The 24,161-nt window shown below is 42.2% G+C and overlaps 1 protein-coding gene across 1 annotated transcript in view; it reads right to left on the bottom strand.

Annotated features, from left to right (window-relative positions):
* Positions 1-24,161, bottom strand: part of LOC121283837 (transmembrane protein 182-like) — a 76,771-nt gene that overhangs the window by 29,939 nt on the left and 22,671 nt on the right. Inside the window, exons 2-4 of the mRNA XM_041198616.1 lie at positions 16,204-16,380; positions 12,494-12,587; positions 2,518-2,613 (exon numbers count right to left, since the gene is read on the bottom strand). Coding sequence (XP_041054550.1) covers positions 2,518-2,613; positions 12,494-12,587; positions 16,204-16,380 — 367 coding nt within the window. The remainder of the gene's footprint in view (positions 1-2,517; positions 2,614-12,493; positions 12,588-16,203; positions 16,381-24,161) is intronic.

Below are 24,161 nucleotides of genomic sequence, written 5' to 3' on the forward strand. Positions count from 1 at the left end.
ATTGATAAAGACAGAGAAAAATGAGTGATTGTAATTTGTATCTGTCTTCACAATATTCATCCCCTTCCCAGTGGCCCAATTACATTATGTATGATCTCTAAGAGGCATTGGAGCAACTCACAATATTTACTTTAAGAGCATGTTCCTCCTCTGTGACCTCTACCATCAAGGGCAGCAAATGTTGAAAAAGCACTTAATATTAAAGCCAGAGGGCTGTAAAATATCTACTAGAAATTTCATTTGCAATTCCTCATAAGACCATAAGACATAGGAGCAGAAATTAGGCCATTCAGCCCATCGAGTCTGCTCTGCCATTCAATCATGGCTGATAAGTTTCTCAACCCCATTCTCTCCGTAACCTTTAATCCCCCTACCAATCAAGAACCTATCTATCTTGGTCTTAAATACACTCAATCACCTGGCCTCCACAGCCTTCTGTGGCAATGAATTCCATAGATCACTTCCATAGGTCCTCATCACTTGCACTGAGCTTTATTGCAACAGTTTGGTCTCCTCAATGTAGTGAAGACTTCATCCACACACAGCAAATACAGGAAATAAAGCTAGAAGTACAAATAAATCACTGCCTTACCTGGAAGTAGTGTTTGGTACAGTGGTATAGAAGGAAGTGTTTATGCTAAGCACAAGAGTTTATTGGACAAAATTGGGCTCACAGGATTAGGAATACTATACTAACACTGATTGACAGTCGGTTAATGGACAAAACAGAGAATAGGAATAACCAGATCACAGCAGGCTATAATTAGTGGGATACTGGAAGGATCAGTATTCGTACCTTTGTTGCTTTTCATGATCATCATCTTAACAGTGAAAAGTACCAAAACTGCAAAGGATACCATTCACTAATTGTGGTGCATAACCACGCCTAGCACATCATTGCTGGTGAATGCCCACTACCCTGGCAGCAGTCAAGATTTGTTTAATCTTCATCAGTCCACTCTTCCAGAAATCTTTCTACCAGCATACAAACCATATGGTAGTTGCTCAGCTATAAGGATTATTCACTGTACACCTGGCTGATGACTCCCTTCAGCAACCCCACTACATGAGGCCAGCAGCCATACAATGACCATGTTGCCTTAAGGAACGTCATTGAGCAGATCATCACAATGTTGAAGCAACATTTCCACTACCTGGATTGCTTGGGGGGGGATTGTCCAGCACTGGCCAGCATGGATGTTCATAGTGGTCTGCAGCACCCTCCACAACCTGCCCATCATGAGGGCACAGCCGTTGTCACCTCAACAGGAGGAAAGAGAGGAGACAGCTGGCAGATCCATATTCCATTGATGCCCATGAGTTCAACATCAGATTCTGGATCCCTGAAATAAAATTCCAGATCCCCATCATTCAACACTTTCTGATCTTTCCATTCCTCTGCTCTGGACTATCACTGTCTTCTCTTGGACACAATTCTTAAGTAAAAACCACCACAAACAACCATGCTATAACAACTTCATCCAATACATTCAATACTTCATACAATAGTCAACTAATTACCCTTCTACTTTCTCTTAGTGCCTGTTTTCTGTATGTTGTTGTCTGGCCTAGTGCTCCAATGCAATGCTACCCCTGTGGCTGCAGCATGGCTGGTGGAAAGCTGCTGATTTTCAGTGGACAAGACGCAGGACGGCCTTGAGCTGGTCTCAGCCTTGAAAGCCCAGTTTTGGACTGCACCACCTTAGCACGGGCAGCAACAGTCTGGGCTGGTTGACTGCAGGCCACAGCAGGAGCTCCAGTAGAATAGCAGATTCAAAGCGTGAATGCTGTCATCCTTAGAAAGGACAGCAAGCCTGTGCTCCACAGAGTCACTGTCACTTCCTCAGCACAGAGGCATCTCAGCAATCCTTGCAATCTGCTGGAGCACAGATTGCTGATTTGCCGTGGGACCCTGAAGGCTCCACTGGGCACTGGCACCTGCAGCTATGTTGACAGCAGCCTAAGCCTGCATGGTAGTAAGTTGCACTTGCCTGGCAACAATCTAAAATTTCATTACTTTAGTCTGAGCTTCCACTGCAGCATTCAGACGTTGTGTGGCTTCTGCCTGTGCTGTAATGGAAACTGAGACATCGGTCATCAGGTATTGCCTCACGGTTGGATCCCCAAATGTTCTCATGCAGTTGACCATCACTTCCATGCTGGAATGGATGGGCTCCAAGCTGTGTGCGAAACTCTGTGTTGAGTTGAAGCCAGGCTCCTCCATGCTCATTGACAGTGACAGCAGGCTCCCTGGCAAGTCAGACCATTCATCGTGAGGCAAATTCAGCACTAAATGATAAATCCAAACCCATTGTGTTTTTCATATTTTAGGGAGAGCAGGTGCTTACCTCAGATCAGGTAACTACTGTGCTTCATAATGCTTTTGTAAGTCCACTTTATCAAACATATTGAATGTTTATCTAACCAAAATTTCACATTTCCTGTACAATCATAAAGCAGTTTTTTATTATTATCAGTAGTTTTCAGTGACAATACACTGTCTGATATTATACTTACCAGTAGCAGAGTCATAAGCAGAGCTGTTATGGTTCAGTCTTGTTGGAAATGGGAGATGGTAAGCTCCTATACAACTTTTTGCAGGAGCTTGCTCAACTAAATAAAAGAGAAGACGAAAGACGTGAGCTGCATCGACTCAAATCAAATACAATATTTTTCAGAAGAACAAACTCTAAAAGTTGTTCATAACAAATCTGTAGTACATATTTCAAAAGTATGTATCTACTATTAACTTGTTTCCTTCACTCTCATGGCCCAAGCGGTAAATGCAGTGCAAAATATACCAGGCAGATCCTGGATTCCATCCTTTCTCTGGATTAAATATGCTGATTTCAGCACTATTGCTGAGTGGAGAACAATTGAGCACATACACATAATGACTGAGAATACAAGGATTACTTAATGAGCCACAGACACTCGATGGGAGTGTATGTGCCTGATATCAGGTAAGAATGAAGTCATGATACCTTAGGGGCAACATTTTCCCCCCGTTGGGAGGGGAAATGCAGGAGCAGGCACGGGCAGGCAGCCTTCCGATCGACGCCCCCAATCAGGGGCGGTGCCGCCATTTTACATGGGCCGGCCAAATAAGGCCCGCCCAGCGTGACATCCACTGGGAAGTGCTATGTGCTCCCTGCGTGGGCAGAGGGGCAGTCCTTCAGACGGGAGTGCACTCTTTCATACATGCGCGCAAAAGAGCGCACAGATCTCCCTGAGGCAAAGTGCTGCCTCAGGGAGATCGGCTCCGATTGAAAACTAAAATAAAGGCAATAAAAAAATTTCCCTGCCATGTCCTCTCATGTGACACTGTCACATGAGTTGGGACATGTCCATAACTTTTATTGAAACATTTCATAAAAATTTAAACACCCTAATGAAACCTCATCCCGCCGTGGATGAGGTTTCATGGTTTTTCCGAAGCCCGCCTGGGCTCCCGGCCTGCCCACCAACATTAAGGTTGGATGGGCAGGTCCATTAATTATCTTAATTAGATTTTTAATGGCCTTAATAGGCCGAACTGCAAATCTAAATGATGTGGGGTGACGTCAGGACGCACGCCTGACATATCCCCGCAGCATTTTACGGGTCGGCGAGCGGGCCCCGTCTCCGCTCGCCGTCCGGAAGACCTCTAGATGATCAAAGAATTCACAAACACTCACTGTCCAGGCTCAGGTAAGTGGAATAAGCACACATGTAACAAAAGCTGTTGTCATCAATGTAACTATCACTCAGTATGAGGATTGACAGGGGGAATTTCAGAGGAACAAAACCAGCCAACTAATTGTTTTCATCCAATGTAATCCCATAATATAACAGCACTTCAGACTATTCTAAACTATAGACTGCTGACAAAATTATACATTTTATATTTTTGAACCCTGCCTTCGTGTTCAATGTTTACACACTACATCTTGTCACCAAATATGAACAAAATCTATTGAATTGACAAAACATAAAATAGAACAAATCCTTCCCTACTTCTTGTCATCCATATAGTTTAGCAACACAACATGAGTCTTTCCCCCATTTCCTATCACTTTTAAACTCTGTCACTTTGACAAATTGTTCCAACATTTAAATGTTTGTCTATGTCAATTTGATTGATGTAACATTGCTGAATTAATAACTTCCATCCTGCTTGAATGTCATTGTTGCAAACAAACACTTTTTTTGAGGATGTAACTAATAGAATAGATAAAGGAGAACCAGTGGATGTGATGTATTTGGATTTTCAGGAAGCTTTTGATAAAGTCCCACATAAGAAGTTAGTGTGTAAAATTAAAGCACCTGGGATTGGGATTGACATGGTTTGAGAATTAGGTTAGCAGACAGAAAACAGAGAGTAGGAATAAATGGGTCTTTTTCGGAATGGCAGGTGGTGACTAATGGGGTACTGCAGGGATCAGTGCTTAGGCCCCAGCTATTCACAATATATATCAATTATTTGAATGAGGGAACCAAATGTAATATTTCCAAATTTGCTAATGACACAAAACTAGGTGGGAATGTGAGTGGTGAGGAGGATGTTAAGAGGCTTCAAGGCAATTTAGACAAGTTGCGTGAGTGGGCAAATACATGGCAAGTATAGTATAACGTGGATAAGTGTGAAGTTATCCACTTTGGTAGGAAAAACAGAATGGCAGAGTATTATTTAAATTGTGACAGATTGGGAAATGTTGATGTACAAAGGGACTTGAATGTCCTAGTACACCAATCACTGAAAGCAAGCATGCAGGTGCAACAAGCAGTTAAGAAGGCAAATGGTATGTTGGCATTCATGGCAAAAAGACTTGCATACAGGAGCAAGGATGTCTTACTGCAGCTAAACAGGCATTAGTGAGACCACACCTGGATATTATGCACTGTTTCGGTCTCCTTACCTAAGTAAGGATATATTTGTCATAGAGGGAGTTCACCAGACTGATTCCTGGGATTGCAGGATTGTCTATTGTGGAGAGATTGGGCCGACTAGGCCTGTATTCACTGGAGTTTAGAAGAATAAGAGGGGATCTCATTAAAACATATAAAACTCTGACAGAGCTGGACAGATTAGATGCAGGGAAGATGTCTCCTCTGGCTGGGTGGTCTAGAACAAGGCGATCTCAGTCTCAGGATGCGGGGTAGGCTATTTAGGACAGATATGAGAAGAAACTTCTTCACTCAGAGGTGGTAAACCTATGGAATTCTCTACTACAGAGGACTGTGGAGGCCAAGTCACTGGATATATTTAAGAAGGAAATAGATAGATTTCTAGACTCTAAGGAGAGCTATGGGAAGAGACCAGGTATATGGCATTGAGATAGAGGATCAGCCACAATCATATTGGATGGCGGAGCAGGCTCGAAGGGCCAAAAGACCTACTCCTGCTTCTATTTTGCTATGTTTTAATCTAATTTGCAGAGTAGGATCATGCACCTCTCCATTGGCCTGTGTCTATGGGCAGTAGCTGGTCAACGGATAGACTTTAACAACATTACCTAGTGAGACGAATGTAAAACAGAGCCTGGAAATATTCAGGTACTGGGGTACATGAAAGGTGTAGGTTTATAAACTGTATCTGCATAAATGCAAAACACATTAGAAGTAAGATGGCAGAACTGGAGATTATTGTGGCAGTAGGGAATTATAAGGTACTGAAAATAACAGCAACATAGTTAAATCTAGAGGATGAAAAATGTTAGAGAAAACAAAAATATGATGGCACTCTATCAGGGGCTCCTGGACGGTAGTAAAATTAATTGTAGGGTTGGAGACGGTGGTGGGCTGGGGTGTTGATTGTGAGGGGGATGGGAAGGAGCTACCCTTAAGGAAGGTACAAATGGTTAGACAATTGTAATGGTACAAAAAAACCTGAGTTAACAATAGAAGTATGCCATTGAACTTATGATCTATACAAAATAGAAAAAACTTGGATTAAATTTTCCCCCTTAAGAACATCATTAAAACCTATCTCTTCAACCAAGGTTTTAGTCACCTCCCCTAACTATGGCTTGGTGTCAATTTTTGTCTAATTCTGCTTCTGTGAACTGCGGTGGGATGTTTTTTCTACATTGAAAGCACTATATAAATGCAAAATGTTCTTGTAGATAGTATCTCTCATAACATAAGGGATTCCAAAGTACTTCACAGCTAATGAAGTATTTTTGAAATGTAGTCACCGTTGTAATGTAAAACAGCCCCAAACAAAGTAGGAAAGCAAATGACTAGATAATCTGTTTCAATGATATTGATTGAGCAATAAATATTAACCAGGACATTAGGAGATCTTATTCAGATCTTTTACATCCACCTGATGAGGCAGATGGGGCCTCAGTGTAATATCCAATCAGAAAGACAGCACCTCCAAAGTTGCAGCACTCCCTCAACTCCACTGAAGTGTCAGTCTTGAATTTGTGGTCAATTCTTCAGTGAGACTGAACTCAATTTTTTGACTCAGACATTAAAGCATAACCACTGAATCAAGGCTGGCACTAATGATGGACAATTTGCTCTACAAAGAGATGGAAATTGTATGTGAGAGCAAGAAAATCATTTGAATGGGAAACTTCAATCAACCAAATAATGGGCATTTTTACAGCACAACTGAAAAGAAACAATTTGAGAGAAGAGTGAGAAAGTCAAGTCAAGGAGGTGGTGAGGGAAGAATAGAGCAGGGCCTAGAGTAAGAGATCAAGCATGCTGATGGAATAAATTCTGGGAAAGTGAAAACTGGAGAGGGAGCTGATAATGGCTACTATACCTTAATAGAAAAGTTCAGACAAAGCTAATCCAAACAAGGGAGAGTAAGGCAATGTCAAATTTTGAGTGAGAGTAAATTAGGACAGAGCAGAACCTAAGAAGAAAGAGCAAAATTAAGTGGAACTTAGAAGGCGAGGCAGTGAACAGAGCAAAGCTAGAGAGGGAGAAAGGTAGGTATAGAAATAGTGTGTGGGAGACAGCAGATGGCAGGGGTGGGGGGAAAGGGGAAGAAAAGGAGAGAGGTGAAGTATAGTTTCAAAATCTATTTTTTTAAACGCCCAGACCAAACCAGAAATTTTGTAAATACCAAATTGGGCCCAAAATTCTTCTCTTCTAAAAATATGAAATTGGTCATCAGACATAAACATTCATCACCTCAAGAGGTCAAAATCCAAGTATAGTACAATTAAAAATGCTGTGGGTGATATCAGTGGACAAATGCAGAATGCATTTAAGTGACATCCACTACATACTATTTTACCAGATCCATTATAATAATAAACAGGTTAATGTCCAATGAATGTGTTAACTGTTCACTGCTGATGTATATGAATGAAATAATTAATAATTCACAATGAATATCCCAATTCCTTGAGGAATAAAACTTCACTTAAATAGTGGTTCAAGCATAGGATGATATTGGACTAAAAGAAGCTTACAATATTGCCAAAAAGCGGTAAGCCTGAGGTTCAGCAAAGGATGACCAAGAAATTAATCAAGAGGGAGAAATATGAGAGTAAACTAGCAAGATGCATAAAAACAAATAGCAAGAATTTTTACTAGTTTGTAAAAAGTAAGTGATTGATCAAAGTAAAGAGTAGAGTTAGAGACAAGATAAATTATAAAAGGAAATTAGGAAATGGCACTGACACTAAACAAATAATTTATGTCTATCTTCGCAGTAGAAGACACATCAGAAAATGTAGGGAACTGAGTTTCTAATGAGAATGAGGAACTTAAAGAATTAATAATAAAGAAAAAGTACTGGAGAAATTAACCAGTGAAGTGTAACAAGGATCAGTACTTGGACCTCAGTTATTTACAATCTATATGTGGCATAATATATCTAAGTTTACTGATAATACAAAGGGAGATGGAAAAATAAGCTGCAAGGAGAATGTGAAGAGGCTGAAAAATTATATAAAGGATTAAATAATTGGGCAAAAAGGTCATTGGAGTGTAATGATCCACTTTTCTAGGAAGAATGGAAAAGTAGAGTTTATTTTGGTGAGAGACGACTAAATGTTGACATTCAGGGGGATTTGGGAATCCTTGTACATGAATCACAGGAAGTTAACATGCAAGTACAGCAAGCAATTAGGATGGCAAATGGTATGTTAGCCTTTAATGTAAGGTTGTTGGAGTATCTTTTTAACATTCATTCATGGGATGTAGGTGTCACTGGCTAGGCCAGCATTTATTGCCTATCCCTAATTGCCCTTGAGTAGGTGGTGGTGAGCTGCCTTCTTGAACCGCTGAAGTCCATGTGACGTAGGTACACCCACAGTGCTGTTAGGGAGGGTGTTCGAGGATTATGACCCAGTGACAAAAAGGAACAGCGCTTATAGTTCTAAGACAGGATGGTGTGTGGGTTGGAGGAGAGCTTGCAGGTGGTGGTGTTCCCATGCATCTGCTGCTCTTGGCCTTCTAGGTGGTAGAGATTGTGGGCTTAGAGGATGCTGTCGAAGGAGCCTTGGTGAGTTGCTGCCATCTTGTAGATAGCACACACTGCTGCCACTTTGCATGGAGGAGTGAATGTTTAAGGTGATGGATGGAGTGCCAAACAAGCGGGCTGCTTTGTCCCGGATGATGTCAAGCTTCTTGATTGCTGCTAAAGTTGTACTCATTTGGAATAGTGGAGAATATTCCATCACACTTATGAATTGTGCCTTGCAGATTGTGGACAGACTTTGGGGAGTCAAGAGCTGAGTTACTCTCTGAATTCCCAGCCTCTGACCTGCTCTTGTAGCCAAAATATTTGTATGGCTAGTCCAGTTCAGTTTCTGGTCAATGGTAACCCCCAAATGTTGATAAAGGGGTATTCAGCGATAATAATGTTATTGATTGTCGAGGGGAGATGGCTGGGTGTTTGTTGGAGACAGTCATTGCCTGGCACTTGTGTGGCATGAATGTTACTTGCCACTTACCAGCCTAAGCCTGAATGTTGTCCAGATCTTGCTGCATATGGGCATGGACTGCTTCAGTATCTGATGAGTCATTAATAGTGAAGATTATGCAATCAGTGAACCATCAGCGAAAATCCCCACTTCTGACCTTATGATGGAGGGAAGGTCATTGATGAAGGTGGTTGGGCATTACCCTGGAGAACTCCTGCAGTGATGTACTTGGACTGATGTGTTTGACCACCAACAACCATAAACATCTTCCTTTGCGTTAGATATAACTGCAACCAGTGGAGAGTCTTCCGACTGATTTCAAATTTTGCTAGGACTCCTTGATGTCACACTTGGTCAAATGCTGCCTTGATTTCAAGGGCAGTCACTCTCACCTCACCTCACACATTCAGCTCTTTTGTCCATGATTGGAGCAAAGTTGTAACGAGGTGAGGAGTTGAGTGATCCTGGCGGACTCCAAATGGAGTGTCAATTAGTAAGTTATTGCTGAGTAAATGCTCCATGATAGCACTGTTGATAACAGCTTCTCTCACTTTGTTGATAATCGAGAGTAGACTGATGGGGTGCTAATTGGCCAGTGCGAATTTGTCCTGCTTTTTATAGCCAGGACATACCTGTATAATTTTCTCCATTATTGGGTAGATGCCATTGTTGTAACTGTATTGGAACAGATTGGCTAGGGGCACAGCTAGTTCTAGAGTACAAGTCTTCAGTACTATTGCTGGAATGTTGTCCGGACCTATAGCCTTTGCAGTTTCTAGTGCCTTCAGCTGTTTCTTGATATCTTGGACTGAATCATATTGGTTGGAGATTTACATCTGTGATGCTCAGGAGGAGGCTGAGATGAATCATCCACTTGGCACGTCTGGCTGAAGATGGTCTTGGCACTTGTCTTTTGCACCGATGTGCTGGTCTCGCCATTATCAAGGTTGGAGGTAACTGTGGAACTGCCTCCTCCTACTAATTGTTTAATTGTCCATCACCATTTACGACTGGATGTGACAGGACTGCAGAGCTTAGATCGGATTGTTGGTTGTGGGATTGCTTAGCTCCATCACATGCTGCATTCGCTGTTTGTCATGCAAGTATTCCTATGTTGTAGCTTCACCAGGTTGGCATCTCATTGTTAGGTATGCCTGGTGCTGCTCCTGGCATGCCCTCCTGCACCTTTCATTGAACCAGACTTGATGGCAATGGTAGAGTGAGGAATGTGCCAGACCATGAGATTACAGATTTGGTTGTATATAATTCTCTGCTACTGATTCCCAGTTTTGTGTTGCTAGATCTGTTCGAAATTTATCCTGTTTAGCACGGTGGTAGTGCCACGTAACACGATGGAGGGTGTTGATCCTCAATGTGAAGATGGGACTTTGTCTCCACAAGGACTGTGTGGTGGTCTGTCATGAAAGTGTAATAATTTTCATAATATTTTTCTGGTTTATTGTAAAGTAGGTTTATAGTTATGTGTGTGTGTTATTTAATTACATTTGAATCAAGTAGACTGCAAGCTTTAACTCATCAAAAGAAGCTAGGTGCTTGATGTGCTAATGAATAAACATGGATGCTGGCTTAGCATGTAAGGTGTGAAGGGAATTTGTATTTTTAGATTGATGAAGGGAGAGTTGGATCTCAAAGGGATTTTAGTCTGTTTGTAATTATCCAGTTTATAATTATCCAGTTTCCAGTGGTGTTCCACAGGGCTCAGTGTTTGGGCCCTTGCTGTTGGTTGTAGATATTAATTATTTGGACTTAAATGTGGGAGGCATGGTTGGGAAATTTGCAGATCACACAAAAATTGGCTGTGCAGTTGATAGTGAAGAAGATAGCCATCAACTTCAGAATTTTATCAATGATTTGGTTGAGTGGGCAGATAAAGGGCAAATGGAATTCAATCCAGAAAAATGTGAGGTAATGCATTTGAGGGGGGCAAACAAAGCAAGAGAATACTCAATAAATGGGAAATTATTGAGAGGGGTTGAGGAAGTGAGAGACCTTAGAGTGCATGTCCACGGGTCCTTGAAGGTGGCAGGAAAAGGTGGTCAAGAAAGCATATGGAATGCTTTTCTTTATTAGGAAAGGTAGTGAATACAAAAGCAGAGATGTAATGGTGGAACTATATGAAATGCTGGTTAGGTCACAGCTGTGTACAGTTCTAGTCACCACATTACCAGGAAGAACATAATTGCTCTGGAGACAGTGCAGAGGAGGTTTACAAGAATGTTTCCAGTGCTTGAAAATTGCAACTGTGAAGAGAGATTGGATAGGCTAGATGTTTTTCTTAGAACAGAGCTAAGGGGTGACCTAATTGAAGTGTACAAAATTATGAGGGGCATAGATAGAGTAGACAGGAAAGTCTTGTTTCCCCCAGCTGAGGGGGTCAATTACCAGGGGGCATAGATTTAAGGTGATTGGTGGAAGGATTAGAGGGGACATGAGGAAAAACTTTTTCAGAGGATGGTGGGCGTCTGGAATTCATTGCCTAAATTGGTGGTTGAAGCTGAAATGCTCAACTCATTTAAAAGGTACCTGGATCTGCATCTGAAGTGCTGTAACCTGCAACACTATGGACCAGGTGCTGGAAAGTGGGATTAAAATGAGTGACTAGTTTATTTTTGGTCTTTTTGGCCAGCGCAGACAAGATGAGCTGAATGGCCTCTTTCTGCACGGTAACTTTCCTATGGTTCTAATATTGCAATTTCCCGTTTTGGATTGTTTGTGTATTTCCTATTAGATAAAGAGGGCACAGTCAAATTACAATGGGCAGTAGTGGACACAAACGAATTTTACAACTGTGTTAATAGTATGAATAAGGCCAAAGGACAATTGAGCCATGTAAAAGATAAATTGGGTAAAACTATCGCAAAGATTGGGAAACAGCCGATGGATTCTAGATAGATTCTTTCCATCAGTTTCTGCCGATGTGAACCGTAAATTCCGATCATGTTTAATAGAACTCAATGGTCAATGTAACAAAAATAACACAGTAAAGAATGTGTTAAAGATAAATAAAAGGATTAAATAACCATAAAGCTCCTGAGTCAAATGGATGCATCCTGGAATCTTAAGGAATTAAAAGGACAATATTTGTAAATTGTGTTGTAGCTGATTATTTTCAGAGCTCCCTAAATGCTGGAGTAATGCCCAAGAACTGGAGAATAGCAAACGTAGTTCCAACATTTAAAAAAAAAGTAACTAGTTAGTTAGCCAGATATCCCATTTTCTCAAGAGCATTCCAGAGAATAAATATCTTGCATTTATACAGTGCATCACACCTAAAGAATTACTTTTAGATGCAGCCACATTTTTTGGTACATAAGCATAAGAGTCAATGCTACAAAGCAGCATTTAAATAGTTCTGCTATAATAAAGGAGCAGGAAGCATGGCTTAAGAAATAATAGATCATGCCTTTCAAACCTACTGGAGTTGCAACTAAGATGGTGAATGAGATATTAATTTCACAATGAAGCAGCTTTGCATGGCTTAATGTTCATATTAATATCCCATAAAGATTCAGCACTTCAAAGGGTCTGCACTTAGCAATCTATCAATCTGTAAGAGACTGTTTAAACCCAATGTATGCTAAAAGGGTCAGTTCACTCACAAAACACGTATGTTGAAAAACTGTCTTCAGCACGTCGTACTTTCAATGCACAACTCCAGAAGAAACCCTCATAGTGAAACGTCTTGACAGATGCCTGAGGAAAAATAACTGCAACTTTATTTAAGATAATGAAAATAAATATTAATTATTGGGAGCTAACTTTTCTTGCGCCTCTTTTCCATTACTTAATTTATGAAAATCAGTTTTCACTTGATCGTCTTTTGAATTAAAGGCTTCATAGGGTTAAAATACACCTACAGTTGAACAGGAAGCCGAACCTTTTTTATAACACCGTATAACATTTTATATCTTGTCAACTCAGCATCATTACCAAGTATTGTAAAGGGAAGGTGTGGCACAGACAGAGAAAAAGGCAAAGTTCCCTGCCTTGTATTCAACAACATGCCTTAAGCACTAACTTTAGGTGAAAACTGGAGCACTGAAAACTTTTAAAATTGCCTCACTTTGAGTAAAATTTATTGCCAATTTGCTCCATGCCTAATGAGAACTAGGTTAATACTAACAAAACTGGTCTCCTGTACAATTCTTACAGTCAGCTGAAGAACAGGACTCTCTGAAAGAATCCAAGCAGTTTAAGATAAGCTGGCTGAATAATTGGGTTGGATTTTACCAACAAGGTCAGGAAACCAAAGACCTCATAAAAAAGTGGCTAAAGGTGTCAGGAGGAGAGCCTGATGTCTTCCTGCAGCCATAATTCCCAGGGTCGGGAACCTTAGTGGCACGGTCACTCACTGACTCGATGGAGGTGGCCAATTCAAACAATTCAGTGACTAATTAAAGGCCACTTCCCACCCCTGCCAGCATTTAAACATGCCTCCCAGTGAGCTCCTGTGGTGGCTGGGGGAGCCCTCCTTTATGGCTGCTCTATGATCCATGGAGGCCCTTGTTGAAAATGGCCATGCCTGTGGTTACAGTGCCACCTCTGGCAGGTACACCCGCCCAATTGCGGGGCCATTGCCCAATTGCGGGGCCTTCCTTTCTGGCATCGGCACAGTAAATGTAAAACAACTACCTTGCCTGTGAGTGTACCTCAGCATGGAGGCACCCTTTCTTTCTTCCTGCAGCCTCAGCAGTGGTCCCTCTATTAGTGGTGCTGACAACGCTGCTGAGCTGCCAGTCCTCTGAATGGGCTGCCAGCTCTGGGAGGCTGAGGATCGCAGCCTCTTAATGGGGCACCACCTGTAAAATGCCACCCAAGGTCCTGCCATCTGTCCACGAGGGTGCTTAGGTCCCGCTTTTGGTCCTGGCAGTGGAGCTACCAGCCTTCTGATCAAATTCTGCCCATAAACATGAATGGAATTGTAATACTAAATGAATACGTATTTGAATTTATTGATAAAAATCTCTTCTTTGGTTGTCATGATTGCTGGCATAGATTTTTTATAGAATCATAGAATAGCTACAGCACCAAAAAGAGTCAATTCATCCCATCATGGCTGTCCCAGCTCTCTGCAAGAGCAACTCCACTAGTCCCACTTCCCTAACCTTTTCCCTGTAACAATGCAAACATTTTCTATTCATATAATTATCCAAATTCCTTTTGAAAGCTATGATAGTAATTATACTAATAATAATACCTAATGTTTTGAAGGGAGAGAACATGCAGATTTTCTGGTTCTAGTCCAGTTTGCGATTGTTGCCCTATTTTAATTAAATCGGATCATATTTATGGTTCTGCCATTGAAAGGCTGCAGTGACTGTAAAACATGATCAAAATAGAATTTTGATCAAAGTATGTATGGCATATACCTAAATTGTTTAAAAGTGGTGCTAAGCCAGTTCAAAAATCATCCCCAAAAACAGCATTAAAAATCTAATATGTCTGTTTGCAGACAGAGAGGGTGGGGGACTGAGCAGTATAATTTCCGTATGTGGGTTGTCCCCACTGTTTATACCACTTTTCCTGGGCTTTTTCTGAAGTTAGCACAGACAATCAGGAAAACTCCTGTGGAAAAAAAATATCTTTTCACTCTGTACACTCCAGCACCAAAAAAGTGAAGAATTAATTAAGCCAAGGGGCATCTTTGAAGGGATGAGAGATTTCAAAGCTACTGAATTCCAGTCAGTCATCACACACTGCAAACGTTGCTTGCCCATATAGAAGGATCTCAAAATTCACAGCCAGAAGAGATCTCTAGAACTACAGGAATCCCAGTACACTGCTGAAGAAACTCCACTCCCAGCACTTGCTCCTCCAGAAAACAAATCAATTGGAAGAAATCGTGGGTTAGAATTCACACTTCTTAAAATTAAGTTCAATATTCACTAACTTGAGAAAATAACTACACTTTGCCCAATTTGAATGTAATGCTGAGCCCATCCAAACTCTGCTGCTCAGATCCTAACTCACATCATTCGCCTATCATCCATGTGCTTGCTGACCTGCAGTGGCTCTTGTTCTAGCAATGTCTCAGATTTAAAGTTCTCATCCATTTGTTCATATCCTTACCCTCTCTCTGTAACCTCCTCCAGCCTTACAACTAGCTGAAAATGCTGTGCTCCTCTAATTTTGTTGTGCATCCCAAATTCCTTCACTCTAATATTGGCAGTCATACCTTTAGCTGTCCACGTTCCAACTCCTGGGATTTCATCCTTAAACCGCTCTGCCTCTACACATGTCTTTCCCCCTTTAAGACAGTCCTTAAAATGTACCTCTTCCCATGCTTTTGGTCATTTAACCTAATATCTCCTTATACAGTGGCTACATATCAAATTTTGTCTGACAAAGCGCCTGTGAAACAGGGATGCATTACTAAAGGTGCTATATAAATGCAAGTTGTTCTTGTTGAGTATAATCTATGACTGCGATATAACAGGAACTAAGCTTCGATAACAATTGATTGTATTTGAATAAAAAAATGATCAGGAAAGTATTGGACAAGAAAATTTGTGCATGATTACCTGGCTGATGTGGCTTGCCCTTTTAGAATTGATATAGCTGCGACATTTCTTACAATGCATCTGCAATTAATGTCTTGTTTACTAGGCCAATTGGCGTCCTTTATTTCAGGTCAAATATTACTCATTGTGTCAAGCCTGGATCATTCTAGCCCCCAACAAAGAGAGATGCCACTTCTGCTACTCAACCAACCTGTACATCAAATTCATGCAAGTTTCCAGATAGCTCTGGCCTCTCTGATGCCAAGCAAAGAAATTCCAAGAGTACAAATGCCATACCTGGCTGGCACCCAGAAACTAGCAGCCTGGTCTAGGGCCTGGAATATCCAAGTCCCAGGTAAAGCCCCTGTAGTCACACAGTACAACCCCAGCTTACAAGGAGATTGTGCCACTAGATCCATCAAAATTTCAGGATCTGTGTGTTTTTTAAACAACTTACTCGCTCCTTTCAGAAATAGAAGGCAAGCTGAACTCCTTTTAAATTTACTCTACACAATCTTTAGGAAGTGTTTTCATTTTGTCACAATGAAGCTCTTGAGATAAATGCATGCATTTCAGTCATCTCCAATGCTGTAATTTAACTGCTTATTGTTGGCAGTGATACGTTAGGTTTTCATATTTTCCAAAATACATTTTAATATCCCAGGATATTTACCATTCTATAGAGTAGAGGGAAAATATTTCATAAATACTTTAAGTATGTAGAGTTTATTCATTTGCAACTCATTTCCAAAATAAAAATCACCAAGATACAGGTAATAACATTTTTTGCAATGCTAATTAATTCTTACTTTGTTGAGTAAGCTGTATGATCCAGGAAAATGTTTGATTTTTTTCATTGTTTCAGCAATACTCCGTTTTTGAACATGTCTTTCCAGTGGCTCTTCACGTTCACTTTGATTCTGTGCCAGATTATTTATTTGACCGAGGATTGGAGTTGGTTTCACTTTTGCTGCAATTTGAACTTCCTAGAAGGGAGATACCAATTGATTAAGATTACATGCAGGTATGAGGTTGGATGGTCAGTGGAAAATAACATTTAATAGGGACTTTATTGGCCTTAACAGGCATTTTAATTGTCAGTGGGTGTGCTGCCAACTCCCACACATGCCCGCCAACCAAAATATCAACATCATTTTACAATCATTCGGGTTGGGCACCTGCCCGCCCAACAAGCACAATATCCTGGACTTCTTTTACATTTGCTGCTGCATGATCATCTAGAAAGATAACTATCAGAGCAAATATAGCATGCTGTTGGGACTGCTTCTTTGTTCAAATTCTTGATTACTCAATTCTCATTACTTTAACCACCAGATACATATGCATCAGTTGCAACAATGCAGAATCAGGTCCTTAATAAGAAAGCAGATGACATCTGAATGATTGTAAAATGATGTTGATATTTTGGTTGGCGTGCGTGTGCGGGAGTTGGCAGCACACCCACTGACAATTAAAATGCCCTGTTAAGGCCATTAAAGTAATGTCTTCAAAGACAGTATTTCACAGTATTCTATGTCATCCACTAAAGTCACAATAAATGCCAGCGAAGGCACATCTATCCTGGGAGACCAGGTAGGCAATATGACCCATGCTCACTGGGTGAAGCACAGGGCATGAGTCAGTAGAAGCTGATGGTGGCAGCAAAGATTGAGCAAAATGTATTGGGTTACAGGGCTAACTCACATCTACCCTCAGTTATGCAGCCTTGGATCCCAGCTTCAATTTAGCCTATAATTAAGAAGGTGATGTCTGATCACCAACAATTTTTACAGCCATTACAGCACCTTGCAAGATCTAACATATATTGCACAGGAGTCTACTAACAACATCAATGCAGTTGTACGTGACAACTTATCTAAAGGCACTCTACCCCAGGAAATTTGTTTTAAAAAAAGGAAAGAACTTGCAGTTATATAGTCCTTTTCCCATCCTCAGGTCACACTAGAGCACTTCACAGTCAATGAAGTTTTCTTGAAGTGCAGTCATTGTTTAAATGTAATGAAATGCAACAGCCAATTTCCGCATAGCAGGATTCCACAAAGAGTAGGAAAAATTTATGTTCGGGTAATGTTTTGGTGGCATTGGTTGAGGGATAATTATCAGCCAGAACATCAAGAGAACCTGATCCCCTCACTCGTCTTCAATAATTCCACAGGATCTTTTACATCCACCTAGGAGAGTAGATTGGCGGCAATTTAACATCTCAACCGAAAGACGTCACCCCCAGCTTCACTGAAGTGTCCAGCTAGATTAAACCAAATGAGCACTGAGGAATCCCAGCAAGTATATGTCAAGGAGTCAGATGAATGCTTTCAGAAGATTGCTTAGCTCTTTTGCTATAACTCCTCCCTACAAAACATTTTGGTTTACTATCCAGTTTAAATCTAGGAATCAACAATGCCTAAATTGGTTCACCAAACTGCCTTGCAGCACCCAGTTCCAATCAAATTTGCATTTATCTCTCAACCAGAATACCTGGAAGCTACAGAGTGAATTAATTAACCCTTTCTTGTCAAGTCATTAAGAAGTCAGATAACACGTCATGCACTAACAATTATTTACTGATTAAAATCATAATTTAAGATGAAATATTGAGTATGCAAAACAGTTAATAGATGTAAAACTTGTAGTTAAGGTCACCTAGTAATTTAAACAAATAATTAATAGTTATTTAAATTGGTTAAGAGATTGTAAAAGTAGCTGAGTGTATCGCTGTAGTTTAGCATTAACTGAATCACTGACTATTAAACTATTGTTGAGATCAGCATCTGAGACAATTGCAAATTGGCTTGGTTGTTGTTAAATCCTTAGAAAACTGCCAAGTTAACAGCATTGGATAGTTAATCCATTGAATGGCTTTGATGTGGTGGTCACCAATGTCTCCAGAACTTTTACAGCTTTGCCCTTAGGAGTGACGCAACTTGCTTGCTTGGAATTGCAGCATTAGCTTTTGAAACATCAAATCAATATGTAGGTGTTATCTGTTCCTCCTGGAATCTCCGATCTAACAGAAACAACCATATGCACAACTCACCTTTCTTGATCATAGACAACATGTACAATTAAATGGCACATGTACCTCTATCCGTACTTGGGTGATGTAGCCATAAAGTTTGGCTTCTATAATCTCTTACTGTCTGTCCTGCATATATTTGTACTTCAACATCTGCTAGGCAAAGAATACCGCAGAAAAAGGCAAAAAAACCCAAAGAGAACATTCTGTTATTTATCAGGAGAAACTACATCTAAGAAAGATAAAGGAAATCTAAGAGAATCTAAGGCCAGAATTTTCTTGCCCCATTGGCATCATGCGTAAAGGCGGTTGGGGGGAGTGACAACAATATGGCAAGAAGGCCAAAAATCTGTTTTACGCCATTGTGAAACCAGTTTGTGATCGTCCATTCCACCTGGCAATGGCGGGCCGCGTTTCTAGTCACCACACGTTGGGAGCAACAGTTTAATACAGTTGCATATAATTATAAGCCCTGCTTGCCGGGATCATCCCCCACGTCAAACTTACTGCCCGCGTCGGTGTGGCTTCAGAACAACGTTCTTCCTTTAAAAGGCGTGCACCTGGTGACCTGAACTTTGAGGGGAACTCGGAGGTGAGTGCACACAACCTTGCACAGCGCTCGCGGGCATCGTCTGTAGGACATCAATGAAGAGGCGCTGCGCATTCACGAGGGCACAAGGAAGTCACTTTTTCCCAGTTGGCTTTCAATGCGGCGCCGGGCAAGGACTCCAGTGCAGATTAGATCGGGGGGGCGGGTGGTGGTGCTGTGGGGCAAAGCAGCACAAACAGACTGAAGGAAATACTCAAGAACATGACAGGGGGTGGGGTTGGGGGGTCGAGGGAAACAGCTACACACTTGGAAAAGCTTGTCAGAAGTGAGCATTCTTCGACAGCTGAGACCGTTCAGCTACAGCTCCATTGACATGCTTGGAGTCGGGCCCCTGAACTTTTCTGCCCACATAAGCAACAAAAAGCATGAAAGTGCCACCAAACGTTCCAGAGCTTTTCACCCCTTGGGCAGCAGAACAATTGGCTGACTGGGCAAGTAGTACAATCCCCTTGTGACAGGTGGCCATGGTGCAGTCACTGGAGAAGGTGCTCACAGCCCCTTGCAATGTCTTTATTAAGGTCTGGACCAGTATCCATTATGGTTCAACCTAACAGTGCAGTCTTGCAGTGTGAGTTAGGAGAATGCCTGCACCTGAGATAAGAACACAACATGCAGTCCAGTGGGCAAAGCTGCCACCAATCGGTCAAGTGGAGTGGGGTGAAGGTGGGTGCAGTTTCGGACAGTCAATGAGTGCACTGGTCATCCATGTGATGGTCAGCACTCTCCCGCATGCCTGAAGGGGCCTTCAGACTCAACAAAGAGAGCTTCTTAGGGCAAATATGCTAACCCACGCATCTCCCTCTTTGATCCTGCAGGAGGTGAACATCGGGATCATGGAGACTGGTGATTTAGCCGTATCCCTCGTGGCTTACAGAGACCAGAGAAGTAGAAGAAGAGGCTGCCGGAGGTGCCTAGCTCGGCAAAGGGAGGAACACCTCCCTCAAGATGAAGGGGCAGCCATGGCCTGCTGTGTATGCAGCTGATGATCCACAATGAGCTGTCGCTGGTAGGCACTTCGCTAGACTCAAAGTCTATAGACAGTGCTTGTCATGTCCTGGAGATGCAGCGGAGGCCCAAATAGTCACTAGATTGCAAGAGGATGATGATGACATGCAGCGGGAACACACTGTAGCTCTTCGCATTGCCTCTGTGAAAGTCTGACTCCTGCCTAGCTGAGGTCAGCTTACTTGCACTCTGTGATCAGCGTCATATTATGAAGAGGCAGCCATGAAACTTTAAATGAACCTGATCCTTTGTCAGCCTTCAGCACCTGACCCCTTCAGGAGCACAGCATCACTGGTTACAGCTGCTGAATTGATGGGGGGCCAGCCCCACCTTAAAGGTGCTGAGAGCACACAAAGAGAATGAAAGAGCTCTGTGACGGTTGCCCACGGCATTCTGGCAGCAATGACAAGCACCATTGAGGTGCAGGATTCACTACTGTGTCCAGTGAGTGTGAAGCTGGACCATCGCTTTGGTCTGAAGGTTGCACATTGCACAGGGAAGAAACCCTGGACTGAGATACCTGCCTTTACCTTGTGCAGGAACCAAGGTTTCACATCTGAGTGACAGGAACACTGCTCATCACAACAAGGAGCCATAGGCAAGGAGATATTCTTGGGAGTTAATGTACAATAGTAAACATCACTAGTGATGTTAGTGATTAACACCCATGCCCAGGCTGTGCAGCTACATAGTCTTGATGCTTGGCCTAAATAGCCAAGTGGTTATGATACTGGGTTTGGAACCCCAAAATCAAGAATTCAAATCTCACAATGGCAAATTATGAAACAATGTAACTTCATCTGAATAGGAACAGATGGAAACGCGTTTGTACTCGAAAGAGTTATAATGTTGCAAGATTATCAAGAGTTCAAATCTCACAATGGCAAACTATGAAACCATGTAACTTCATCTGAAACAGATGGAAACGGGTTTGTACTTGAAAGAGTTACATGGATTCATGATCCCATTTGGGCTTGGCCTAAATAGCCAAGTGGTTATGGTACTGGGTTTGGAACCCCAAGATCAAGAGTTCAAATCTCACAATGGCAAACTATGAGACAATGTAACTTCATCTGAAACAGATGGAAATGGGTTTGTACTCAAAAGAGTTACACTCACAATAGGAACAGCTGATTTGCTTCGCCTAAATAGCCAAGTGGTTATGGTACTGGGTTTGGAACCCCAAGATCAAGAGTTCAAATCTCACAATGGCAAACTATGAGACAATGTAACTTCATCTGAAACAGATGGAAATGGGTTTGTACTCGAAAGAGTTACATAGTCTTGATGCTTGGCCTAAATAGCCAAGTGGTTATGGTACTGGGTTTGTAACCCCAGGATCAAGAGTTCAAATCTCACAATGGCAAACTATGAAACCATGTAACTTCATCTGAAACAGATGGAAACGGGTTTGTACTCGAAAGAGTTACACAGCCTAAATAGCCAAGTGGTATTTAAAAGATTATCAAGAGTTCAAATCTCACAATGGCAAACTATGAAACAATGTAACTTCATCTGAAAAACAGATGGAAACGTGTTTGTACTCAAAAGAGTTACACTCACAATAGGAACAGCTGATTTGCTTCGCCTAAATAGCCAAGTGGTTATGGTACTGGGTTTGGAACCCCAAGATCAAGAGTTCAAAGCTCACAATGGCAAACTATGAAACCATGTAACTTCATCTGAAACAGATGGAAATGGGTTTGTACTTGAAAGAGTTACACAGCCTAAATAGCCAAGTGGTATTTAAAAGATTATCAAGAGTTCAAATCTCACAATGGCAAACTATGAAACAATGTAACTTCATCTGAATAGGAACAGATGGAAACGTGTTTGTACTCAAAAGAGTTACATAGTCTTGATGGCTTGGCCTAAATAGCCAAGTGGTTATGGTACTGGGTTTATAACCCCAAGATCAAGAGTTCAAATCTCACAATTGCAAACTATGTAACTTCATCTGAAACAGATGAAAACGGGTATGTACTCGAAAGAGTTACAGAGTACACTCCAATTTTTTGTGCCTAGGGATGTAGCTCAGTGATAGAGCGCATGCTTCTTCTGTATGAGGTCCTGGGTTCAATCCCTGGCATCACCAATTCATCTTTGGCTTGGCCTAAATAGCCAAGTGTTTATGGTACTGGGTTTGTAACCCCAAGATCAACAGTTCAAATCTCACAATGGCAAACTATGAAACAATGTAACTTCATCTGAAACAGATGGAAACTGGTTTGTACTCAAAAGAGTTACATAGTCTTGATAAGTGGTTATGGTACTGGGTTTGTAACCCCAAGATCAAGAGTTCAAATCTCACAATGGCAAATTATGAAACAATGTAATTTTATCTGAATAGGAACAGATGAAACATGTTTGTACTCGAAAGAGTTACATAGTCTTGATGGCTTGGCCTAAATAGCCAAGTGGTTATGGTACTGGGCTTGTAACCCCAAGATCAACAGTTCAAATCTCACCATGGCAAATTATGAAACAATGTAACTTCATCTGAAACAGATGGAAACGTGTTTGTACTCAAAAGAGTTTAAGCTTGTCCTAAATAGCCACGTGGTTATGGTACTGGGCTTCTACAGGGGCCTTGGTGGCTTCTTGCAGGCATTGCCCGTCTTTTCTCTGCCTGGACACGCCCTGGCGTGCCTTGTTGCCGTCCGGTGGCGGAGGCTGCCGATGAGAGGCCCTCTATGAAGGTATCCTCCCCCTTTCTATCGGGGACCTGGGTTGGAGGGTGTTGCATGCAGCAGTCCCCCATAATAGGAGAATGCATATGTTCATGAACTCTCTGGACACATGCCCTTTTTGCAGTCTTGTGGAGCCTGTGGACCATGCATATATAGGATGTGGTAGGTTGCACTCCCTTTTTAGTTATTTGAAAAAGCTTTTATTGATGTTTTGTTTGCACTTCAGCCCCACGCTCCTGATCTATGGACACCCGGTGCGGAAGGGTGGCGGCAAGGAGGAGGACCTCCTCGTGAACCTGCTCCTGGGCCTGGCCAAGTTGGCCATTAACAGGTCCAGGCAGCGGGCAATCAATGGGGGAGTCCCGCCCGATTGTTTGTCCCTCTTCCACGGCTACGTTCACGGCCGGATGTACCTGGAGAGGGAGCACATGGTGTCTGCTGGCACACTCGAGGCCTTCCATGCTCGGTGGGCACCGCGGGGACTGGGGTGTTTTGTTGACCCCTTTAATCACATTTTGATTTAAAGTTTGTAAGGTTCCTTTAAACTTTGTTCTTGGTTTTACAGCTGACCTGAATTAGGGGCTGTGCCTGATTTATCCCAATTTTGTTGATTTGGTTTAATTGTTTTGACTCTATAAGAGTTACATAGTCTTGATGGCTTAGCCTAAATAGCCAAGTGGTTATGGTACTGGGCTTGTAACCCCAAGATCAAGAGTTCAAATCTCACCATGGCAAATTATGAAAACAATGTAACTTCATCTGAAACAGATGGAAATGTGTTTGTACTCAAAAGAGTTTAAACTTGGCCTAAATAGCCAAGTGGTTATGGTACTGGGATTGTAGAGGGGCCTCGGTGGCTCCTTGCAGGCGTTGCCTGTCTTTTCACCGCCCGGACACGCCCTGGCGTGCCTTGTTGCCGTCCGGCAGCGGAGGCCCCCGATGGGAGACCCTCTATGGCGGTATCCTCCCCCTTTCTATCGGGGACCTGGGTTGGAGGGTGTTGCATGCAGCAGTCCCCTATAATAGGAGAATGCATAGGTTCACGAACTCTCAGGACACATGCCCTTTTTACGGTCTTGTGGAGTCCATGGACCATGCATTTATAGGATGTGGTAGGTTGCACTCCCTTTTTAGTTATTTGAAAAACCTTTTATTGATGTTTTGTTTGCACTTCAGCTCCACGCTCCTGATCTATGGACACCAGGTGTGGAAGGGGGTCGGGAAGGAGGAGGACCTCCTCGTGAACCTGCTCCTGGGCCTGGCCAAGTTGGCCATTAACAGGTCCAGGTAGTGGGCGATCGATGGGGGAGTCCCACCTGATTGTTTGTCCCCCTTCTGAGGCTATGTTCGCGGCCGGATGTCCCTGGAGAGGGAGCACGCGGTGTCTGCTGGCACACTTGAGGCCTTCCATGCTCGGTGGGCACCGCA

This window comes from Carcharodon carcharias, chromosome 11, assembly GCF_017639515.1.
Source record: "Carcharodon carcharias isolate sCarCar2 chromosome 11, sCarCar2.pri, whole genome shotgun sequence".
NCBI lineage: Eukaryota > Metazoa > Chordata > Chondrichthyes > Lamniformes > Lamnidae > Carcharodon > Carcharodon carcharias.